This window comes from Glycine soja, chromosome 6 (assembly GCF_004193775.1).
Source record: "Glycine soja cultivar W05 chromosome 6, ASM419377v2, whole genome shotgun sequence".
Lineage (NCBI taxonomy): Eukaryota > Viridiplantae > Streptophyta > Magnoliopsida > Fabales > Fabaceae > Glycine > Glycine soja.
This window is the reverse complement of record NC_041007.1, coordinates 47318504-47342156: the sequence shown is the minus strand read 5'-3', so window position 1 is coordinate 47342156 and position 23653 is coordinate 47318504. Positions and strand designations below refer to the sequence as shown.

Here is a 23653-nt window from a genome sequence, read left to right as displayed (position 1 = left end):
TGTGATTGATGATTGAAAAGTGAATTTTAAATGACAAAGTGGTGGAATTACGTGAGTTATGTTTAAGTAAGTTGTATCTCATTTATATGATATGTATATCTAGTTATCTTGTTTCTCTATTAGGTAGGAATGTGATAACTCACTCCATGTGTGATATCTAGTTGTCTTAGACGACCTTGTTTTGAGCCGAGATGATTTATTATTTATTTGGACAAGTTTTATTATTTATTTAGACAAGTTTTATTATGATATTAGAAAAGTGAATGAGAGCTTTTTACCCTTTTGAAAGATTTTTATTTAAACATATTTTAAAAACTTTTAATTAATTATAATTTATTATTCATATTATATATATATATATATAAGGTAGAGGATGTCCCAGTCTACATATCACCAACTTCATAAAATAAGTAACTAAACAAATGACCGTTTCCATTAAAAAAAAAATGACCGTTGAAGATTGGAAGTCATGCACCAACTGTGCACGTTTCTTTTCATTGACTTTGGAGATTGATTTGCCTTGGCAACATTCACAAATACTGTATCCAAAGGAAGAAAAAAGGCAAAAAAAAAAAAAAAAAAAGACACCATATTTTTCTGAAATGCTTATGCTGGATACATATAGGAATATCATAATGGAGAAATAGCAATATGAGATAGAGTGAAATGGCAGAAACTGCCGTAGCATTTGCCTTGGGGCAAGTGTTCCAAATCCTAAAAGATGAGACAAACCTGTTAGGAGGCATCCACAAAGATTTTTCAAATATCAGAGATGAACTAGAAAGCATTCAAGCTTTCCTCAAAGATGCAGATAGAAAGGCTGCAGATGAAGCAAACACCAACCATGGAATAAGAACATGGGTGAAGCAGGTGAGAGAAGCATCATTTCGTATAGAAGATATCATTGATGAATACCTCAGGGTGATTCATGTGGTTCCCCACCTTGGATGTGAGGCTTCAATTTGCAAGATTACAAGCCTGATAAAAACATCAATTTCTCGCCATCAGATAGCTACTAAGATTCAGGACATTAAGTTGTCAATTTCTGTAATCAAGGAAAGAAGTGAAAGGTATAAGTTTCACAAGAACCACCATCAAGCAGCAGCACCAGAATGGGTTCCCTTTTTATTGAAGAAACTGAAATTGTAGGATTTAAATTGCCAAGAGATGAATTGGTTGGTTGGCTGTTGAAGGGCACAGAAGAGCGAACAGTGATTTCAGTGGTAGGGATGGGAGGACTTGGAAAAACCACTCTTGCCAAGCATGTTTTTGATAGTGAAAAAGTAAAAGGTCACTTTGATTATCGTGCTTGCATCACAGTTTCTCAATCATACAGTGTCAGAGGGTTATTCATAGAAATGATAAAGCAATTTTGTAGGGAGGCAAAAGACCCTCTTCCAGAAATGTTACACGAAATGGACGAGAAGTCACTAATTTCTGAAGCGAGGCAATACTTGCAGCACAAAAGGTATTTGATATTCTTTGATGATGTATGGCATGAAGATTTTTGTGACCAAGTTGAATTTGCCATGCCTAATAACAATAGAAGTAGCAGGATCATAATCACCACTAGAATGATGCATGTTGCTGAGTTTTTCAAGAAATCCTTTCCTGTTCATATTCTCAGCCTACAACTGTTGCCTCCAGACAAAGCATGGGAACTCTTTTGCAAGAAGGCATTCAGATTTGAGCTACACGGGCAATGTCCTGCACTGCATGAAGGTATGTCAAATGAAATTGTTAGAAAATGCAAGGGGCTGCCTTTGGCGATTGTAGCCATTGGTGGTCTACTTTCAACAAAATCAAAAACTGTCTTTGAATGGCAAAAGGTGAATCAAAATCTAAACCTCGAGTTGCAGCGTAATGCCCATCTCACTAGTATAACAAAGATTTTATCTCTCAGTTATGATGACCTGCCTTACTATTTGAAACCATGCATTTTGTATTTTGGAATATATCCACAGGACTACTCCATTAATCATAACAGGTTAACACGACAATGGATAGCTGAAGGGTTTGTTCAGTCTGATGGAAGAAGAACTTCAGAGCAAATTGCAGATGAGTACTTATCCGAGTTAATTTATAGAAGCCTGGTTCAAGTCTCAACAGTTGGCTTTGAAGGGAAAGTTAAAAGTTGTCAAGTCCATGATATATTACATGAAATGATAGTAAGAAAATTGAAGGACTTGTGTTTTTGCCATTTTGTGCATGGAGGTGATGAGTCAGCCACAAGTGGAACAACTAGACGCTTATCTGTAGACATTAGTTCCAACAATGTGTTGAAGAGCACTAACTACACACACATTCGTGCTATTCATGTTTTTGGGAATGGAGGACTGCTTGAGCTTTTCACGGGTCTCTTATCTTCAAAGTCAAGGGTTTTGAAAGTACTCGACCTTCATGGTACATCCTTAAATTATATTTCAGGTAATTTAGGGAATCTTTTTCACTTAAGGTACCTAAATCTAAGGGGTACGAAAGTACAGGTTCTTCCTAAATCTCTTGGTAAGTTGCAGAACTTAGAGACCTTGGACATAAGAGACACATTGGTTCATGAGTTACCAAGTGAAATAAACATGCTCAAAAAGTTAAGACATCTTCTTGCTTTCCATCGAAACTATGAAGCACGTTATTCTCTCTTGGGATTTACAACTGGTGTGCTAATGGAAAAGGGTATTAAAAACTTGACTTCCCTATTAAAACTTTGCTATGTGGAGGTAGATCATGGTGGGATAGATCTCATCCAAGAGATGAAATTCTTATGGCAATTAAGCAAGTTAGGCTTAAGGCGTGTTCGGAGGGAATATGGGAATGCAATATGTGCTTCCGTGGTAGAGATGAAACACCTTGAATCACTTGATATCACTGCAATAGGTGAGGATGAAATCATTGACTTGAACCCTATATCATCCCTACCCCAACTTCGACGACTTAAATTGAAAACAAGATTGGAGAAGATGCCTAATTGGATTTCAAAACTTGAGTTTCTTGTTGAGATAAGACTGGGTTTATGCAATTTGAAAGATGATCTTTTAAGATCGCTAGAAAACTTGCCAAATTTGTTGAAGCTTGGTATTTGGGACAATGCCTATGGTGGTGAAATTTTGCATTTTCAAAGTGGAGGGTTTCCAAAATTGAAGGAACTGTATCTAGCTCGCTTGAATAGAGTAAATTCTGTATTAATAGATAAAGGAAGTTTGCTTTCTCTTGAATATTTTATAATTGCCAAAATCCCCCATCTCAAGAAGCTATCCTCAGGCATCAAAGCCTTGGATAACCTTAAAGTTATTGACTTCCAAGATATGTCAACTGAGCTTGTTGAGAGCATTGATCCAAAAAAAGGTCAAGATTATGAGATCATCAATCATGTTCCCCAAGTACTCATCCGTCATTGGATTGGCCCAAAACTCTATGATTTTGACATCCGCTCTATTCACTAGTCCTCCAAGGAATCTTAAACAAACTGATAATGCTTTGATGTCTAATATAAAGGTACATACCCTTTCCTCAATCATATGTTCGTCTTTCTTTTCATGTTTTAATTATATTTACCAATCATGTAGACATTTATCCTTTTATACTTGGATTCTGTCATGCCTTTTATGTTAGTTTTTTTTTTAATACAGGTCTTTTATGTGAGTTGATGTATCTTAGAGATGCAATGTTCTCCATAAAAAATGCTTCATTTGTGTTGTTTTGATTTTCAAGTTTCTGTCAAGTTGAATTTCTTAGCAAGTTGAATAAGGTGAGCATATATCACTAGTGGGTTCCTTACCTTGAGTTAACTTTTAAAATTGAGTTAGGTCAAACATAAACAATTCTAAAATGGCATTAGAATCTATCTATAAAAAAAAGTGTTACTCATTATATCCACACACCAAACACGTTAAAAGTGTTAAGTGTGAATGGAAAACAACTTTCATCCTATAAGTTAACTTTTAGAGATGAGTTAGGCAAAAAATCTACAATTTTATGATCCATAAATTGATATGTTTGAAAATTAATTTATATAAATAAATAAAGCTGAGAACCAAAAAAACCCTATCGATAATATATTCTAGGAATTAAATTTATTTTCTCTATATTTTATAATTGATGATATGCAAGTAGCATTTTAATTTCGAACGTAAAATATTGAAAGTGCTTTTTATTTTATATGTTAGAGCTTGATGTTTTACAAAACTAATTTGATTCATCATATATATTTTATAGTGAGAGAATTAACTAATACTAGTGTATTTTTAATTTTACAATTACTAAATTCAATATTCAAATAGTAACTATATTTGAAGTTGTTTTAATGCTTCTTTGAATATAATAATTTTAGCATGTTTACTAAGTTATTGCTTAATCTTGTGTTGACACTCAATTGAACATGTTTAACTAAGTTAAAAACTATATAGAAGTGTCATGAACTTTTTTATTATATGGAAAAATATGTTAGTGTTTGTGCCTTTGTGGAAATGCCAAAGTGGTTCAACCTGTATCTCTTTCGAATTGAATCATCCCACCAAATTTTATAATTTTTAATAAATTTCAACAAATTTTATTTTTATCTATTTTGCTCTCACACACAAGGAATAATTAAGAGTTCATTTGATTTTTCTTCTTACATGCTATTTATTGCAGGTTGTGGGAGCTGCTCTATAAAGCTTGTACTGAACACTTCATTTGAATGGACATTTTCATTTTCATAATAAAGACAAATGTAATTTCTGTACTATTATTGGACTTGTTGTGATGATGGAACCTAGTACTGTTGCTTGCCAATTATTTTGCTGTATTCTAAACTTTAGTCTGCCTTCTCTTGGTTTTGGAATGCACATGTGACTTTTTTTTCTTTTTCTTTTTTCTTCATTGTAGATTTACTCTTTGAAGTTTGTAATGAAGATTTCTTGCTTCTTTCCACTATAAATAATTGCAGTATCTTTGTTATTCATTGGATTGATTTGTTGCGTTGCTGGAATCAACGATTTGTTACCAATTATTTTGACTATCCTCTTTTTGTTTTTTGTTTTTTTATCATGCAAAAACTAGAAAATTAGAAAAATGAACTGAGCATGAGAAACCAGGCTGTTTACAGAATCTATAATGAATGGTCGAAAGTCTATAAGAAAATAAAACAAAATCTTATAAAATGTGTTTAGATAGAAAATTTTAACTGAGAAAAGTAATTTATCAGAAAATTTAAATTTTTTAATCTAAAAATTACTGTTTGGATTTTTTTATGAATAATTTAAATTTTTAGAATTTTAAAATAGAATTTTAAACAACTAAAAATGAGAAATTTTAATTTCCTTCTAAAAGGTGAGAAATTGAAATTCTCTTCTTGATATAAGAGCTTTTCAAAATGTTCGTGTGTTTCCTTTATCACCTTCATCATCTCACCCACTTGAAAGTTCTCAAAATCATGTTCTCGAAATCACGACTCTTCCCTCACGCTGATGATCATCTTTTTCGAGAAGCACTCTCCAAGCTCGCAGAGCGTCGATCGGATGCAGACATAGGGGGACACGTAGAACTGCATCAGCCAGCCACGGGAGCAGCCATCATCGTTCATCATGCAACGCAGGTGCTCGCCGGCGTAGAGGGTCTGGGTCATGTCTTGCGACTGAATGTTGTGGTCGAGTGTGGTGGTGATTGTCGTATCTTGGTTCCCTGTGAACTCCACATGCCACATAATATTATTCTCTTTGGAAGTACACCAACCATATCTTCTTTGCATTCATTTTCTTTCATCCTCACATTTTAAATTTTTTTATCCAAATTAACACAAAATTTTGAAAATAAAAGAATTTCAATTAAAATATTTGAAATTGTTAGAATTTAAAATTTCTCAGAATTTTAAAGTCTCTTATCCAAACACACTCTAAAGTACTTCTTCCATGAAATTCTAAGAACTACATTCGAGACCTGTGAATTTGCAAAGAGATTAAGTTAATATCTAAGAACAATATCTAGAGCATCCCCCTTTGCCTTTGGTCAATATATAGACCATCTATAAATAGATATTAATATATGGCATTATATTATGACAAACGCAAGCCAATTTTCTAAGTAGGGGTAGGCATGGATTCAATTTTTAAGAATTCAATCCATATCTACTTAAATGGATTGGATCTTAAATCTATATCCATATTTTTTAAAATACAATTTGGATTCAAGATCTAATCCATTTAAGTGGATGTGGATTTGGTCATATCTAATTTATATTCATTTAAATATTATAAGGATTTTTTTTACAAAATTTAGTAATTAAACGCTAAAAAGAAAAAACTTAGCACCTGTCCATTTAAGAGCTATTTTCAACCGATTTAGGTCAAGACTATTTTTGATTAATCTTGGTTAGGGTATTTTCAGCCTACCTCAACGAGGGCAATTTCAGCTAACATCGGACCAGACATTTTTAGATCGACATTAACTAGGACTATTTTTTGGCTAACGTCGGTCAGTGCATTTTTGGTAGTCAAGGATGTTTTTGGCCGATCTTAGGTAGACTTGTTTTTTGGTTGAGGTCTTCTAGGGTTTTTAGTCAATGCTGGTCGGTGATATTAACCTGCAAATACTTAAGATTTTATTAAAAGTAATTCTTAATGATTCATTAGGTGGGATGACGGAAGAAATGAAAAAGCAATCCATTTTATAGTGGTTTTGCCCTACATTACATCTGCCACATTTGAATTTATAATTAAATGTGTCTTTTTTCCAACCACCAAGTAAGGCTTTTGGTCGACATCGACTAGAATTTTTCAATCAACGTCGACCATGACTAGTTTTTGGCCGACATTGGTTAGGGTTTTTGTGGCGGGCATCGATAAGGTTTTTTTTGGCCGATGCCAGTCGTTGTTATCTTTTTGCCAACATTAGTCGGAACTATTTTATATATGGTCAACATTCGCTAGGTTTTTTTGTTGACGCTGGTTGAAACTATTTTTTTGTAGGCGCCAATCAGGGTTTGTTGGCCAATGTCAACCATGATTATTTCTTTTTGCCGACGTTGGCTAGGGATATTTTTTGTTGACATCAACTAGAGTTTTTTCGATCAACATCAATTGGAGGAATATTTTGGTCGGCGTCAGTTAGGTTTTTTTGTTGTTGATGTTTTTCAACCGATGTTGACCAAAATAATCTCGACAGACATTGGCAAAAAAACCCCTACCTGATTACAACAAAAAAATAATCTCGATAGACATCGGCAAAAAAAATCCTAGCTGACGTCAACCAAAAAATGGGCTCGACTGATGTTGACCTAAAAAGCTTTGGACGACATCGGCCAAAAAATAGTCCTGATCAACGTTGGCTGAAAAAATCCTTACCGACATTAACTGAAAAATAGTCTCAACCGTTGACGACTTAAAAAGTCATCAATTGACGTCAGTCAAAATAACTCTAGACGATATTGATCAAAAAATAATTCCTGCTAGAGTTGGTAAAAAAAACTTAGGAGTCATCGTCCAAAAAATTGTATTGGATTTAAAAATCAAAACAAATATTTAATTCATATCCAATTAATTGGATTGGATATGGATTGGTTTTATATATTTAGATTTTTTTCACAACCCTAATTCTAAGGTTATTGGTTAAAAAACTTAAATAAAAATATTTTTATTGAGAAACAGAAAATTAAGTTGTCCATGATTTTTTTTACCGTCTCTTATAATTTATACAATAAATAATTTCTATTTTTCAATTCTTTAATTAATAATTTAAGAACATAGATTAGCCAGACCTCATATTATAATTTCGAACATTTATTAGAGCAACATTAATATATGATGGCATGAGGAAAAAGTACCTTAATATTACAGTCTTCGGATAGTGGCTAATGTGGGAACAGGGCGCAACTCAGTCATTAAATCCTGGTCCCACATGCTGACGAATAAGTACAAGTGGAATATGGTGGATAGTCGAATATTGTTTTCCTCCTTTTGCTGGATCAATGCTCTCTACTAATTCAGTTGGCATATCAGCAAAGCCAAGAAATTGAAGGTTTTCCAAGTCTTTGAGATCCTGAGGTACAACCTTCATTTGGGGGTTATCCTTAAATCTGAAGTGTTCAAGACCAACCAAAGCTCCTTTGTCTATAGAGACAGATTTTAATCTGCTTAATCGAGTGAGATCCAGTAGTATCAACTTTTGAAATCCTATTTTAAAATGCAAAATTTCACCAATACATGCATTATCCCACATATTTAGGCGCCACAAATTTGGCAAGTCTTTTAGTGCGTCTGCTGAATCTTGTTCGAGCTTAGATAAACCAAGCCTTAACTTGACAAGATACTCAAGTTTTGGAATCCACTCGGGCAACTTTGTCACTCAAACTTTCAAATTCAAAACTCGTAGTAGCAATGGAGGTGTTACAAAATCCAAGTCAATGACTTCATCCTCAGCTATTGTATTAACATTGAGAGATTCAAGGTTGCATATTCTGTCTGCATACGCCTTATCCCTAACTTCCTTAACTTTTTCAACCTTTTGAGCTCTTCCAGAAGGTCTAATCCACCATGATCAGCATCCAAAAAGTAAAGCTTTTGTAATGATTTCAAGCAACTGATACCTTCTTGCATTTTCACACCCATTGTGAAATCCAACATACAGTATTGTTATATTTTCTATAGTAGACTGGAAGAAGCCTTAGCTTTGTGAGGTTGTTTATCTCTCTTGGTAGCTCATGCACGCATGTTTGACTTAGATCCAAGGTTTCTAAGTTCACCAACATACCAATGGATCTAGGAAGAACCTCTACGTTTGTGTGACTCAAGTTTAAGTACCTCATGCCCGTGAAAAATATTCCCCAAGTTATCAGGAACATTTTTCTACAAAGTACTTGCAAGATCAAGTACTATCAAAAGCTTGAACATGGCATATCCTCAAGCTCACCTGGACATTGCTCATAAGGTTCAAATCTAAATGCCTTCTTGCAGAAGAGTTCCCATGCTTTGTTTGGAGGCAAATGTTGTAGTTTGTAAACATGAACAAGAAACGATCCCTTAAAATACTCTGCAAAGTGCATCGTTCTAGTGGTGATTATGATTCTACCTCCTTTGTCATTATTAGGCAAGGCGTGCTCAACCTCATCGCAAAATTTTTCTTCCCAGGCATCATCAAACAATACCAAATACCTCTTCGACTGAAGGTATTGTCTCACTTTTGTAGCTAATGTCATTCATCTCATGTAGCCCTTTTGGAAGAGACTCATCATCAGCGTCCTTGCATAATTTTTGTATCATATCTTCTAATAGCTCCTTCACAGTGTATGATTGACAAACTGTGATAAAAGAACGACAATCAGAGTGTCCTTTCACTTGTTGATTATTGAAAACATGTTTGGCAAGAGTTGATTTTCCAAGTCCACCCCTTCAGTTTCTTCAATAAAATTAGGAACCACTTTGGGTCCATGCCATTTAATTTTGCCATTAGATATGCTGATGATGCCAATTTTTTATCACCATTTTATGATATTTTGTAGCAGTTCATTTTCTAATAGTTCAATTCTTTAGTTCTGCTTTGTATTTCAGTAACACATAGAAGCAATTTTCTTTGTAGTTTTGAACGGGTAGAAATTATATAATAGCTTTTAATGTTCCCGCTAAAGATTTCCTAGCAGTTTGGACTGCTAAATAATGAACAACCACAAAATGACGTAAAATAATAATAAAATATTAACAATATCAGCATTTGACAAAGAGAGATTATGGAGTAGGAACCAAAAGTGATAATTTAAAAAAAAAAAAAAGTTCCAACACCTGCTTGACCAAACAAAATTTTTAGATTAGAAACTAAAAATAAAAATTTTAAAAAGTTGAAGAGTTAAAAAGTCAATAGACTCTTAAATGATTATTAGAGGTTAAATTAGTATTTAAGTTTGTGCATTACACGTGATAAAATTCATTTACTTAGAGATAATTAAAATTGTAACAAATAAGTATTTTAAATATATTACTTAAAGATCAAAACAAATAATACAATAAGCTCACAGAAATCATGAATGCATTTAAAAATAACGGTATATCTCATCTCAAGTGGGTCAATAACCATTCATATAAATAATCACATCAAACACGTTAGCATTTAACATTTCTCATGAACAATCTACACAAGAGAGGTCACTTTGGTGATATCTTGATTCAATTAGTTCATAGAGGTCACTTTGATGATATCTTGATTCAATTAGTTCATTTAAATGCTAAATAATTAAAATGATATATCATAACTGAATTTTGAACATTGATGCACCAAATCCAAAATTCAAATGTTTCTTGAGTAAATATTTTAATTTTATTTATTTATTTTAAATTTTAGAAGCTAGTGATTATTATTTTAATATACTGTAGTGACCTCTGAAAGGAAGAATAAACACATAAAGTATGCATTTAAATTTATACTTATTATCCCACATGAAATAAGTACATGGTACTCGTAAAATGCATAACCCATTAACACATCAAAAAATTTAACACATCAAAAAATTTGTATGACTGCACCGTAGTGTTACTCTACATGAGTTACATTGATTTATTGTTACCAAGTATCATTTACTACTTGTGAATTTGTCATGTTTATGGCATGTAAATAACATTACAAAATTATTTTCATGTAACATATCCATATGGTCAATCATGCAATATACTCTACTGAACAATTGTCATATTAATTTGATGTTATCAATCACCCTTTATATCATTGTTCATTTTGTAGTAATGTGATAATATTATTTTGATTCATCAAACCATTGTACCTAATGTGTGTATGTTCATAAATGAATCAAGTATGAGTGACTCTGATACCAAATGTTGAGATCTAATTCTAAATATTGGGATTCAATCAATCAGCCTAATTTCATTCTAACACCACATGTTTTTTATTCATGTAGAGAGAAATTACTTTTACAAAGATGAATAGAAAGCGTACAATGAAATGATAATGAAAGGTTGATCAGATTATCTTATGACCATCGTAGAGATCCTTCTTTTCTTCTCTTAATTGTGCCACGGTAAAGAGAGAAAAAAACTATATTAGTTGCATTGCTCTCTATTGATGGGGACAACCGTAACCCATTCGATTGGTAACCGCCATCAGTTACCCCAAATTTGATAATTATAATTTGATCCCTCATCAAAATATAATATCATTAATGGGATCCGTTAGCCTTTCATAACATATATGTCCTTAACCATACTTTTATATGTATTTGACCACTTTAATATTTTGTCTTTTGCTGTTTGCATCAAACTTCTTCTTGAATACATATTCGAGGTCCTATATTAGGGGGCTAACGCATGAGTTCTGCGACAACAGAGATGGTGATGGTGTCAAGGTCTTGGGAAGTTTCTTCTTGTTAAAAAGATTAACTTGAAAGTAGAAGGAGAATTGGAAAAGGGAAGGACAATGATTCATGATAAAAAAAATACCAAACTTTATGATGTAATGGATCATTGACTTTGAAATAAGACAAGGAAAGGGAAAAGAAATTAATCACTTGTTGATATCACATCAAGAAATAAAAACATGCTCACGGACTGCTCATTCCAATGTGTGACTCATATATTCTAAGTGATCATGTTGGTCTCTTTGGATGTGGATGTTTGAAGACATAGGAACGAAATAAAACCGTTGCAGTAGTGCATGACATTAGAATGAAAAATATAATATAAGTAACCATCACAAGTATATTTTGAAATATACCCCAGTTTTATACAGATAAATAGAATGACTGCTGTAACAGATCATTTTTTTATTTCATAGGCTAATATTCTAACAGTGCTACCTTCAACATTAACATGCATTCTGCCAGTTATGAAACATTGTTAAATATGGCAGTATTGACTATCTTTATTTTTGGTTATAAGTACTGAGAGAAATCAGAAATCATATATATAACATTATCCCTTTGGGCAAAAGAGTGGGGGATATTTCTTCCTAATATAAGAAAAAAGCCAGAGTTTGGCAATGGCTTAAAAAAAACTACAAAACTTTCAACATCATTGCATATCAGCATTAAAAGTTCTGTTGAAACCATGATGAGTACTACAAAGAGAGGCCATAGATACAATTCTATCCCATAATGGAAAAAGAGATATTTAGATTTGTCATCTCTTTTTCTAAGTGTATCCTACATGTAAGAAGTCTACAATCTTACCTCTTCTAGGGGATCATAGTATATTCCCCTGTATGGAATTTCACCAGGAGCCTGTACAGAAAACTTAATCCAAGCAGGAATTGAGTCCTTGATTCCAGAGGGAGTATCCATGCGGATCTACAAATATATGTTTAAGAGATATTTAGTTCACACTTCACATAGAATACCCACAAAGCTTAGTTCAAGATATCTAGAAACATTTAACATGTATGATTATCCTAGCTAAGAAGTTGTACTTATTCTTTTGTAGAAGAAATATAATAAGAGAAAGAAAGTAGTCAAGGATATGATGTTCTGCTAACAAAACAATTAACTTAAAAATACCAAATATAAAGAGAAAGACAGACCAACTAAAACACTTCCTTAGCTTTTTCACAATGGGTGTGGTTTGCAAGAGCAATGCATACAATAGCAAAAAAATATCTGTAAGCTTGAAAATTATAGAGGACAATTTTTCAGATATCATACGTCACGTGCTTGTCTCTTCTTTACACATGCAAAGAATTTTATCTTCTTTCACAGTGTAATTCTTCATAAAAAGGGAAAACACAAATCAAAAGCAGTGAATGAGGAACCAGAACATATATTTGGAAAAACCTTGTTATAAATATCACAGATATTTTAGGGGGTCCAAAATATCTCAGCACTTGATATTTATTTTCTCATTTCCTTTTCTAGGCATAGTTGCTTACCCTATAAAAAGGATATTGGAGAATGTATTATACACACAATATACAATTATTTTCCTTTCAGCTCCCTGATTATTTGATATAGAATTCATTACCCATACAAGTACTTAGATGCCAATGAAAAGCAAAAGTTAGTTATTTGATAAAATAAGTATATATAAAAATAAGAGAAATGACACTTGTACAACCAAGAGAGAGAAAGAGAGATGTTTAAAATGAACTTAATGATGGGATGGAGAGACATGGACACAAAAATAATGTTGTATACCAGTCATGTATGTGTATCACCTCTTAAAACAAATATGAAGCTTATCCAAATCCAACAAAATAATATTTTGTTCAGGAGAAAAATTACCTTGACCCGAGAACCATGGGGAAATGGTGGTGAACCATCCACATTGTTTGGCATGAATTGGTGGTGATTGATGGATTAAGTTGGCCAATTTTAGTATGGGGCATAGTTGTCAATACCGGCGTAGCGGAGCGGCCAACCTCAAAAGTGGGATAGCGGGGTGACCGTTATTCTAATGTTTTTTTTATATGTTAAATAATTAATAATATATATATATATATATGTTCAAAAAAATATAAATATATATATAAGTTTTTAATATCATAAAATTATGATATTATTATATTTATTTAATATGATGTCTATATTATTTAATTATCGACATTATTATTATATATTAATATTGCTCGGCTACAATTTAACTAGATATGTTAAACTTTAAAACCAAAAATATAAATATATAAATAATTAATAATATATATATGTTCAAAAACAAAAATATAAATATATAAATAATTAATAATATATATATATGTTCAAAAACAAATATATATATATATAAGTTTTTAATATTATAAAATTATGATATTATTATATTTATTTCACATTATTTCTATATTATTTAATTATTAACATTATTATTGTATATTAATATTGTTCAGCTACAATTTAACTAGAAATGTTAAACTTTAAAACAAATATATATATATATATATATATATATATATATATATATATATATATATATATATATAAGTTTTTAATATTATAAAACTATGATATTATTATATTTATTTAATATTATTTCTATATTATTTAATTATTAACATTATTATTATATATTAATATTGTTTGCCTCTACATAAGCCAACCCTAGTGGTATATATGTTTTGTTTTGTTGAATCCCCTAATGGTATATTAAAACGTGGATACACAGTATACACATGGTAGATAATTAAGGCAGGACAATTTTGAAAGAAATGGAGATAAAGAGTTGGTAGAGCGCGCAGGTGCGAGATCTGAGATTGAGGGTTTCTTAGCAACAAAAAACAGAGCAGAAGAAGCAACAGAAGCAACACTAGAACAGAACCACCGAACCCACTCAGAACCATCGTGCTTCGAAGTAGCGGCGCGAAAAACCGCTCCGCAACCTACGCTGCTCCGCCGCGATAGCGGCCGCTCCAGCCGCCACCCGAAACCGCTCTGCTACACACGTGTACGTCACGGATGGGTGCCGCTCCGCTCCGCCCCGCCGCTATAGCGGCCGCTACAGCCGCTATTGACAACTATGGTATGGGGTGCCCAACCATACATGGGTTCAAACTATTGAGAGAAACCAAAGCCAAGTCTTACATGGGCAATATTTAAAAGAGCCTTGATTGCAAGGTTTGGTATAAGAAAGGTTGAAAATCCCTATGAAAATTAGGTTGAGTTAAAGCAAATGGGAAATGTTGAGGACTACATAGAAGCCTTTGAATCTCTTCTTTACTTTCAAATGAGAAAACTACCAGAAGATAATTTTGGTTATTTCCTTGGGGGACTTTAAACTGATATAAAACACATAATCCACAACTTTAAACCAAATACCCATTTGGATGTCAAGCAATTAGCATGAGATTTAGAAACAGAAAGGGGTGACTATTGTCCAGCAGTTGGAGGGAATTCATGGAAATCCAAAACTTGAAGCCAGGGAGGTGCTACAAGATTTTCAAAGGGTGACACAGGTTGGTACAATTGGGAGCACCAAGCTATAACTGCATCAAACAAAGGTGGTCATAACAGTGATAATGTTTTTGTATCTGTTTTCCCTCCATCCTCCAGATTCTTTCTTGCTCATTAGTTACTATCAGATAATGAACACTGCTAAAAACTCACATAAACTGCACCAATTTTGCAATAAAAAAGCCACAAAGTTTTCAATCATTCTCCAGATGTCTTTGGCAAGAAAACCATGTAAAAAGAAAGGTGTGTGACAACAAAAATTCAAAACTAATTACATTAACATATTCGATATGGAGTAGGAGAAAAGCACCTGTGTATCCTATGAGGTTATATCAGGAGTTTCAAGTTGATCTGTCAAGGATGCAGAGTTATCTTGATCTTGAGGAATAAGTACTTTATCAGATTTGGCAATCCCAGAAGACAAGGAATCAGAATCATGGGAAGATTTTAGAGCAAGGGTTTTACCTGAAAGAGGCCATAAATTATACCAGTAAGGTGTTTTAAAGCCAATCATGTAGAATTTAGTGCCACAAACAATCTAGATTGAACTTTATGCTCATCTAATTCTAAAGTAAAATTAATATTATCACATTCTTTCCCTTTTCTATTTTTATTGTTATCACACCAATGTTTTAGTTTTTTTTTTTTGCTCAGCCAAAATATAATATAACATTAATGAGTACCAGAGGTACTGAAAAAATACAGGTTTTAGAGATAATACACATCTAGATTAGCTAGATGCATAATTATACAAGCTGAAAGATCCCACTGTAGTCTAATAGAACAGGGACTGTACTAGTTTCCTATATTCCTGTCCTAATAAAGCCAAATTTGAGATTTGAGGACCACTGATTGAAGTGAAGAGAGAAATTCTTTTCCAAGCCTCTTAGCCATGTCCATAGAAGAAACACTGCATCATCCATTAGTTTGTGAGCATTGAAAGTAGCATTTGAGAAAATGATGTTGTTCCTATGTTTCCAAATAGTATAAGTCAAAGCTAGACACTGATGTTTTAGTAATTTAAACTAATCAAATATCAATCGATAAATATGTACAGCCAGTTTCACAAGTCAAATGATGTCAATTTGAGGCAATGATGGTTTGTTTAAACATAGCCATTCAGATTACAGATCATTTCCCTTTCATCATCAAACCTTGTACAGTTATGATCCAATCATTCAATTCATATTCTGAACATACAGAAAAGAGTAAAGTAATGGGATTCAAGTCATTCAACTACAAATTTTGCATGCAGTAATGTAATTAAAAGAAACATATATGAAAGGCGGATTACTTTCCCGTGCCTACAAGTCTACAACTCGATGGAACACATTTTGCCTATAGTGAGTCTAAAAGAATGACTTTATTACAATAACTAATATTATAAATTCTTTCTGTAATTAATAAAATGCTGATGCAGAATTTCAAATGTTTGGTTTATCAGTTATACCAACCTACAGTGGCTTCGCATACTATAAAATTATACGAATGCACAAATAATTCGGTGACAGAAAAAAATGACTCATTATATTCTAATCGATATAATTATTACAACACCACCATTGGCATTTCACCTGGTAGCATACATTGTGCAAATTATGATTCTAATTAACAATGTAAAAACACAACCAAAGTTTACATCCTTCGCTTTATCTGCATGTGACTAATGAATTACGAAAATGCATATAAACCTTATAATTCATCCAATCAGAGGATCACAGCCACACATTAAGTCATAAAAAAAAAATCAATCATCTCAGTTAGTCACAAAACGGAGCCACGCTGACATCGTGAACTTCAAAATGAACTGAAATAGAACACAAAATCGAAGTCCAACCTAAGAAGTAAACAGTATCACCAGAATCTCACGTTTCAGCTACACTACTTTACCACTCGCTTCTCACACGGAATCAAAACCAAACGATAGTTAACAACTTATATGTCCAATTAGATTGTCGCTCACAGAAGGCATGTGTGAAAGTACACAAACTAACAGAAGTGAAACTAATAGTTTGTGTGAAAGTACACAAACTAACACTGTACATGACAACCACATAACCATTGTTCATTCATATCTAACTGTAGCACAATAGAGAAAGGTACCAGAAGTGAAAATAGGGCATAAGTTCCATTAAAGTGAAATTACAAAAAAAAATAAAAATAGCACTGAATGAATAAACTATATAATTAATAATTTAATATTAGAGATCGGCTAATTAAAGAGGACTTGTTACCTCTGACTTTCTACAATGAACACATAAAGTTGTTCTAACTAAAATTCCAACACAAACATGGCCAAAGGAAACTAGATTTAGCCAAAACATTATTAGACCATCAACATATTAATTGTGAATAGATACAAAGGATAACAGCACAAATGACTAATTCCTTCATTCTTCCAATTCAAGGTCAGCTAAGGGGCAAAACTTTCTAATGGACTAGATCCAGAGACAGTGAGAGACTAAACTGGATTTCTAATAACAACTGCCATCTATGTTTACTACTATGCCCAATCTAAAGATGGGATTTCTAGTTATCATTGACTGGTGTCATGAACAAAGAAGATCACAACATACCTTATTGGACAATTAAGTGAAATCTGTGAAGCCCCCTCGATAATATCTAAATCTATATATAGGCAAAAAGATAATGAATTACCAATGGTGGATTAATAAATATTAATAACAATTAGATGTAGTATTTAAAAAAAAAACCCACAGTTCATCCAAAATATCCAAATTATACCTGAATCAACAGATGTAACAGCAGGCTGAAGATAATCTTGAAGAACTGGATCCTCAAGCAAAGGTGTAAAACTCATAGGCAACTAGTACAACATAACGACCTTCACAATGATAATGGTTACAATACAGTAAGATGCATATATTGAAAGCTATTAGGATGACAGCGAACAACAGTAATTTTAAATGCTTACCATTGAACTGGCCCACAGCTTGAAGAAGATTTGTCCCAAATTTAAGCATACCAGTCACATTAGTTGGCACCTGTGGTCCAGGATCCTGATTAACAAAATGACAGAGATAGAAGTTGATGTCATACCCAAGAAAAAAATTCCAAACTAAAATGTTTAAGAATGTAAGAACAAATATACAACAGACCATTTGAACATTAGTCCTATTGAGTACTCCTTTTCCATTGAGGAGAAAACGACAACATATACAATAAAAGTCAGTCAACATCAATGTAGACCCCCTCCACTCATTTAAAATGTTTAAAAGCAACCATACTTCACTTGCTGAGGATTTATGAGGCATGCTGATGTCTCAATGTTATCTGTTTGTGCCACCAATAAAAACTGCAGTTGAAGAATGCAATATAACTTAGAACAAAAACCAAAAAGAGAAAAAAAAAAATAACAACAGGGGTACGTATTCAAATTACAAATTAAAAAATCAAGTTTAAATCGGAAGATAATAAGCTTTGATACGATCTTGAAATATGAGGAGAGAAGAATAATTAAGAACCTAATAAAAGATTAGATATTTCTCTGAAATTAAATTTGAATAATTAAGAACCTAATACATTTCTTTCCAAATATTGTGAAAGACACGTGAAGAAACAGATAGCAAGGAAAAAAATACCCTTCCATATGCATTGTAATCAAGGGAACTCCCAAGAAGGTCGGCCATGTCTTTCTTGAGAAATCTCAGCACCGCGCTCCTTTTCTTGCGTTTGTTAACTTCAACCGCGATTTGCTGTTTCACATTTTAATTTCATCATCATTATTGTTATTTTAAGAAGAAAATAAAAAAGGAAAGGAGGGAAACAGAGAAGGTTTATTACCACTTGGAATAGAATTTGGGCGCATCGAACATTTTCACTCCCGAGAATCCGAATATACGAAGCTGAAAAAGTGAAAAATGGGTTCTTGCAGAGAGGGTATGTTCTTGTGAAATCAAGAATGCAGAGACTCTTGTGAGGAATGGAATGGAACTGAAGAAGAAAGAGTTGCTTTATCAGCAAGAAAGGATGTAGAGAGAGAGAAAGAAATGGGAGCAATAAAAAGGTATGTGAAAATGGTAAGGAGGAGAAGGTAGTAATGCGAGAAAAAGAGATAGAGAGAAAGGGTCACTGCAGATTGAATATCTATGAATTCGCTAGATGAAAAGAAAGAAAGAAGCAAAGGCACGTAAGAGAGTGTTGTTCCTTTGCCACGAGCCACAAAAGATATAAAGGGAACCCTTTCCCTTTGTTGTAGTGCGCAATCAGTGGCAGAGTAATTGATTCGTAAGCTCAATCAAAATAAAAGGTTGTAAAGAACCAGAGTCTCCAATGTCCAAGATTCCCGCATTTCCAAGTCCATAAAAAGGATCAGGCACCGCCTTGGGGGGTCGAAAAAGAATATTCAAGAACCACATTCCTGAAGAAGTAGTTAATTATTGGATGTTGTTAGGTGCATTCAACATTATTGCTGGTGCATCCAACATCGTTAACAAATGCCAAAATTTTCCCTGTGTTATTTGTTTTTGTGGATCAACTTGATTCATAAGTCTTTTACGGATCAATTTGATTCGCAAGTCTTTTACGGATCAAGTTGATCCACAATAGACTGTAATTTTTGAAAATTTAAGCTTTATTTAAACAAATTTTCATTAAATTAATTACTTGGTAATAAATAATGTAGATATGTTTTAATTTTTAAATGACATTTCTAATTTACTAAGGCAATAATAATATAACATTTCTAATTTAGTTACTTCCATTCATAATATTTCGATGAATTTCAAATCAAGTATTTTAAACATAAATAACATGTACACATTAACACTAATATTATAAACTAATATTATTAACCAAAATAACTTAAAATATACAAAATGTTCAGTCAAATACATCGTCCAAAACTGATAATATCAAAGGTGTGAATAAACTATGATTGATCTGTGCGCCGCCTACGTCGAGACCTCGCATACACATTGTCGTCTTCTGTGACATCCCTGGTAATCCTGAGACATTTTTTAGATGACCTCATGTGTCGATGTGCCTAGCGTGACTTCATTTAGGCTGAGATGATGCTCCAATGTCTTGGCGATGGCATGGCAAGCCTCCCATTAAATTGAAAACAAACGAATTATACAAATTAGTATTAAAATAATTCAAGTAAATGACATACATCTAACCAAATAGTAACACTTACCATTGCATGTCTAGGCTTGTCCGCATCAGAATCCGCATGTGTCGATGTTGTTGCTGGCTCCTGAGGGATACGTGACTCTGGCACCTGAGGGATACGTCTAGGTTGCGTCACAGATGCATCTCGAGGAGGATCTGATGTCTGTGGCGCAGTCATGAATGGATGCGATATGACGAAGAATCAGTCTATGTAGTCGGGCGCACACTAACCAAGCACAACACATATGTCACCTGCTGCGCAAGATGGTCTGAGTAGTGCGTCCACTTATTGTCTACGTCATCAAATGACAGCCATGAACCGTCAGGGTGTGCAGGAATACCCTGGACGTATCCAAACTGGCGCATAACCCTCTTCGGCCTGCATCTGACAACAACGGAACCCCAGCGGAGCTGTCCTGAAAAACATGAAATCAAATGAAAGTCCTGGACCGGTCGGTGCTCCCAATATGGCATCCAGCAGACATCTGGAATCCTGAGACGATCCAAGCGCTGCCTGTACGTCACTGTAGATATCTTCTTGACAGTCTTCTTCGTGGCAATCCACCGACACGCACGTGGTGACACCTCGTCGTAGTCTGGATCAGCGTTGCACTCCGCAACTGACGAAAAATGCTCATACATCCAACACTACCGAGGTTACATGAAAATCATACAAATTTCAAATGAACATCTAAAATAAAATACCGTCATTAAAACATTTTTGTAATTAAGTTATGAAAAACATGTTAATTACTTGTAACAATGTGATGTAACCAGTAACCTGTCGGTTGGTGCTGATACTGGCATCATTAAGGTGATCGTACATATGCACGAGGCCAACAGCTCCCCATGCATACCTCCTAGTCTGAGTGAGGTCACGCAAGGCGTCTAAGAACACAACATGAACATGGGTTGCACTCTTATTAGCAAAAGGAGTGCAACCCAGAAGATGAAAAAGATAAGCACGAGCTGCAGCTGTCCAATGTTGGGTCTGACATCTGCGCTGATATATGTCTCGTAGCCAAGACAGGCGTACGTATGGTCCATTACAATGTCCTGTCTCGGCCATGGCTACCTCTGGTGAGACCATCAGTAACTCAACCAACATCAGCATCGCCACATCGATGTGCAAAGGCTGGAAGGCATGGAGGTCGCCAACGATCGGCAGATGAAGAAGAGACGCGACATCATCCAGCATGATCGAAACCTCCCCCACAGGAAGATGAAAACTAGATGTCTCCCAGTGTCACCTCTCGACAAACGAGGATATAAGTCCCTGATCGCCGGTGTCTACTGAACACGCGATCAAAGAACTTAATCATGTCCCAACAATCATCTCCTCAATTGCAGGAACAAGCCTACCTAATTTATGCACCTTCCTCCCATGGAAGGATAACTTCAACCCAGGACGTTCCTGAATTGAAGTATAAAGGAACAGACAATTTATTAAAATAATATTTTAAAGTAACCAAAAACTCAATAAAAAAAGAATACTTAACAAATAACTTAAATTGAATATTATACATACCTCTTCGGACCATATGTTGGCTGCAACATGCTCAACATACTCCGTAAGCACTGATGGGTCCTTGAGTCCACCAGAAAATCCCTCAGCCTCATCTATAGCAGCCTCTGCACCGGTGTGTGCACCGATGTCCTGTGCGTTAGCATCTACCATCGGCTGATCAGCAACTACTGCAAGTGAGTCCACAGGTACCACAGGCACCACATGCACATCATCGGCAACAGTGACATGTACCCGTTGCCTCTGTGCCGATGCAGTAGGCCTTCGATGCTAGGGAGCACCGTCAAAATCATCACGATCCCCTCTCTCCATACCTATGTCAACAACCCTACCTAAGGCATGACCTAATCCTGTAGTCCTAACCATGATTTGCAAATGTCTACCACAAATTTCATCACTAAACCACACAATTTCATCACAATATTAACTTGTTCAAACAAGAAGGGGAAATATATGTTAATTTTCTAAGAACGCCTATATCACTTGCAGGTAATTCTTCTCTTTCTAAGGTGGGTTATTTGCTTTAGTGGTCAATTTTCTGACTGTTTTATGGGTACTTTGTATGATTCCAGGCATACATGGATGGGGCCTCTTTGCACGTAGAAATATTCAAGAAGGAGACATGGTATGAATGTTATGCTCAACTATGATAACATTAATAGACCCACAACCTGCTTATGTGTGATGGTTAATCAACAATGGGATTTTGGACTATTTGAGCATTTGGAACTTGGAAGTTCAACAGAAGTGATTTATTCTATTCTGTTATGACTTCAATCATGCAATGGAATACCCATTTTCAAAGCTACACAAAATTGAGTTTTCTCATTCTATAAGGTAATGCGCATATACAATTAATGTAAAACACATGTAAAATCGAAGAAAATTTCTTTCACAATAAATAGGTATAACATAAGTTTCTTAAGAGAGGACATACGTTCAAATCATTATTTAACCAGATTATAGGCATGTTATTCATAATGGGATATGAAGTAGCACAGTGAATAGAATGTCCAACATATGATAATGCTCAAATATCAAAGATGTGTAGTAGGGAACGGGTTCACTCAAAGCTCAAGGAAATAACATTATATTAAAGATGAAAAGGACTCCACCAGAAATAGAATGAGGGACTTAATCCCTTGCAACTTCAAGTAAAGAGCAAACAGTATTTGGAGAATAAAAAACATAGAAAAGGCGCCTCGGCACATTAAATATTGTATCAATTACAAATAAAACAACTAAAACAAGCCTCAAAACCAAACCAAATAGCATTTTCCAAATTCAACCGTACTCTACTTCAACCTAAAAGCCTCAAAACTAACACTAAACACTAATTAAAACCATTTTTCATAAATTACAAATTTTTTAAAATTAAAATATATTTATGGATCAAGTTGATCCGCAAGCTTCAGGCGGATCAAGTTGATCCACGTGAAGCTTCGTTCATGCCTAACACTAATGCGGATTATCTCTAACACTAGCGCGGATCATCTCATTGCGGATCAAGTTGTTTACTATAGACCAACTAAAGGGCTATGCGGATCATCTACGGCTAACCTATGTCTATTGCGGAACAACGAAAAGGCTATGCGGATCATCTACACCTAACCTATGTCTTGTGCGGATGAAACTCAAAGCCTATACGGATCAAAAGCAGCAATGGAAACAGAAACGCAGCACGGGGAGGGAGAACAAAGCTTACCTCGACAATGTCGACGCATGAGCACGAAGGAGACTGAAGAAGAAGAAGAAGAAGACACCACCACGCGCGCAGAGGGGGCTGGAGAAGAACTGTGCAGGGGCATGAAGGAGAAGGGCTGGGTGCACTGAAGAAGAAGAAGAATGGGCGTGCTGAAGAAGAAGAATCGCAGTCGCGGCATGAAAAATGGAGCTGGGTGCACAAAATTTTTTAAAAAGAGGCTAGGGATATTTTTTTCTTTTACCTTTAAGTGTTGGGTGCACCAACAAAAATGTTGGGTGCACCTAGCATCTCCCCATAAAAAATCTGGAATTGTTTAATGTCAGCTTGTTAGCGAAATGGAGATGGAGAATCTTATTAGAGCAGAATGTGATATGGCAGGGACTCTTATCTTTCAGTTATAGATCTATACAAAATGGTCTGGTTCAATCCCCCTCTAATTCGATGTCAT

At 34.4% G+C, this 23653-nt stretch overlaps 2 protein-coding genes, 1 long non-coding RNA gene and 1 pseudogene across 4 annotated transcripts; 1 reads left to right on the top strand and 3 right to left on the bottom strand.

The window, feature by feature from the left end:
- Positions 1-496: 496 nt before the first annotated feature.
- Positions 497-4915, top strand: LOC114417365 (disease resistance protein RPM1-like). 2 transcript variants are annotated; one of them, XM_028382536.1, is made up of 3 exons: positions 498-3492; positions 3627-3745; positions 4630-4915. In XM_028382536.1, the coding sequence occupies exon 1, from the start codon at positions 1113-1115 to the stop codon at positions 3438-3440; it is 2328 nt and encodes a 775-aa protein (XP_028238337.1). In that variant the 5' UTR covers positions 498-1112; the 3' UTR covers positions 3441-3492; positions 3627-3745; positions 4630-4915. The 2 variants fall into 2 exon arrangements, with proteins under 2 accessions (XP_028238338.1, XP_028238337.1); XM_028382537.1 differs by lacking the exon at positions 3627-3745 and having other exon boundaries at positions 497-3492.
- Positions 4916-7802: 2887 nt separating this feature from the next.
- On the bottom strand, positions 7803-8776 carry LOC114416381 (annotated as a pseudogene).
- A 3101-nt stretch (positions 8777-11877) lies between these two features.
- LOC114417362 lies at positions 11878-19132 on the bottom strand. The gene is made up of 8 exons (XR_003667736.1): positions 18647-19132; positions 18445-18558; positions 17962-18158; positions 17778-17862; positions 17588-17687; positions 17419-17470; positions 15153-15307; positions 11878-12256 (listed from the first exon to the last, which is right to left on the bottom strand). It is a non-coding gene; the product is annotated as an uncharacterized LOC114417362 (long non-coding RNA).
- Positions 19133-19652: 520 nt separating this feature from the next.
- Positions 19653-22336, bottom strand: LOC114417360 (protein MAIN-LIKE 1-like). The gene is made up of 3 exons (XM_028382532.1): positions 21504-22336; positions 20730-21389; positions 19653-20623 (listed from the first exon to the last, which is right to left on the bottom strand). Exons 2-3 carry the CDS (start codon positions 21171-21173, stop codon positions 20183-20185), a joined length of 885 nt encoding a protein of 294 aa, XP_028238333.1. The 5' UTR covers positions 21174-21389; positions 21504-22336; the 3' UTR covers positions 19653-20182.
- Between the last annotated feature and the right edge of the window lie 1317 nt (positions 22337-23653).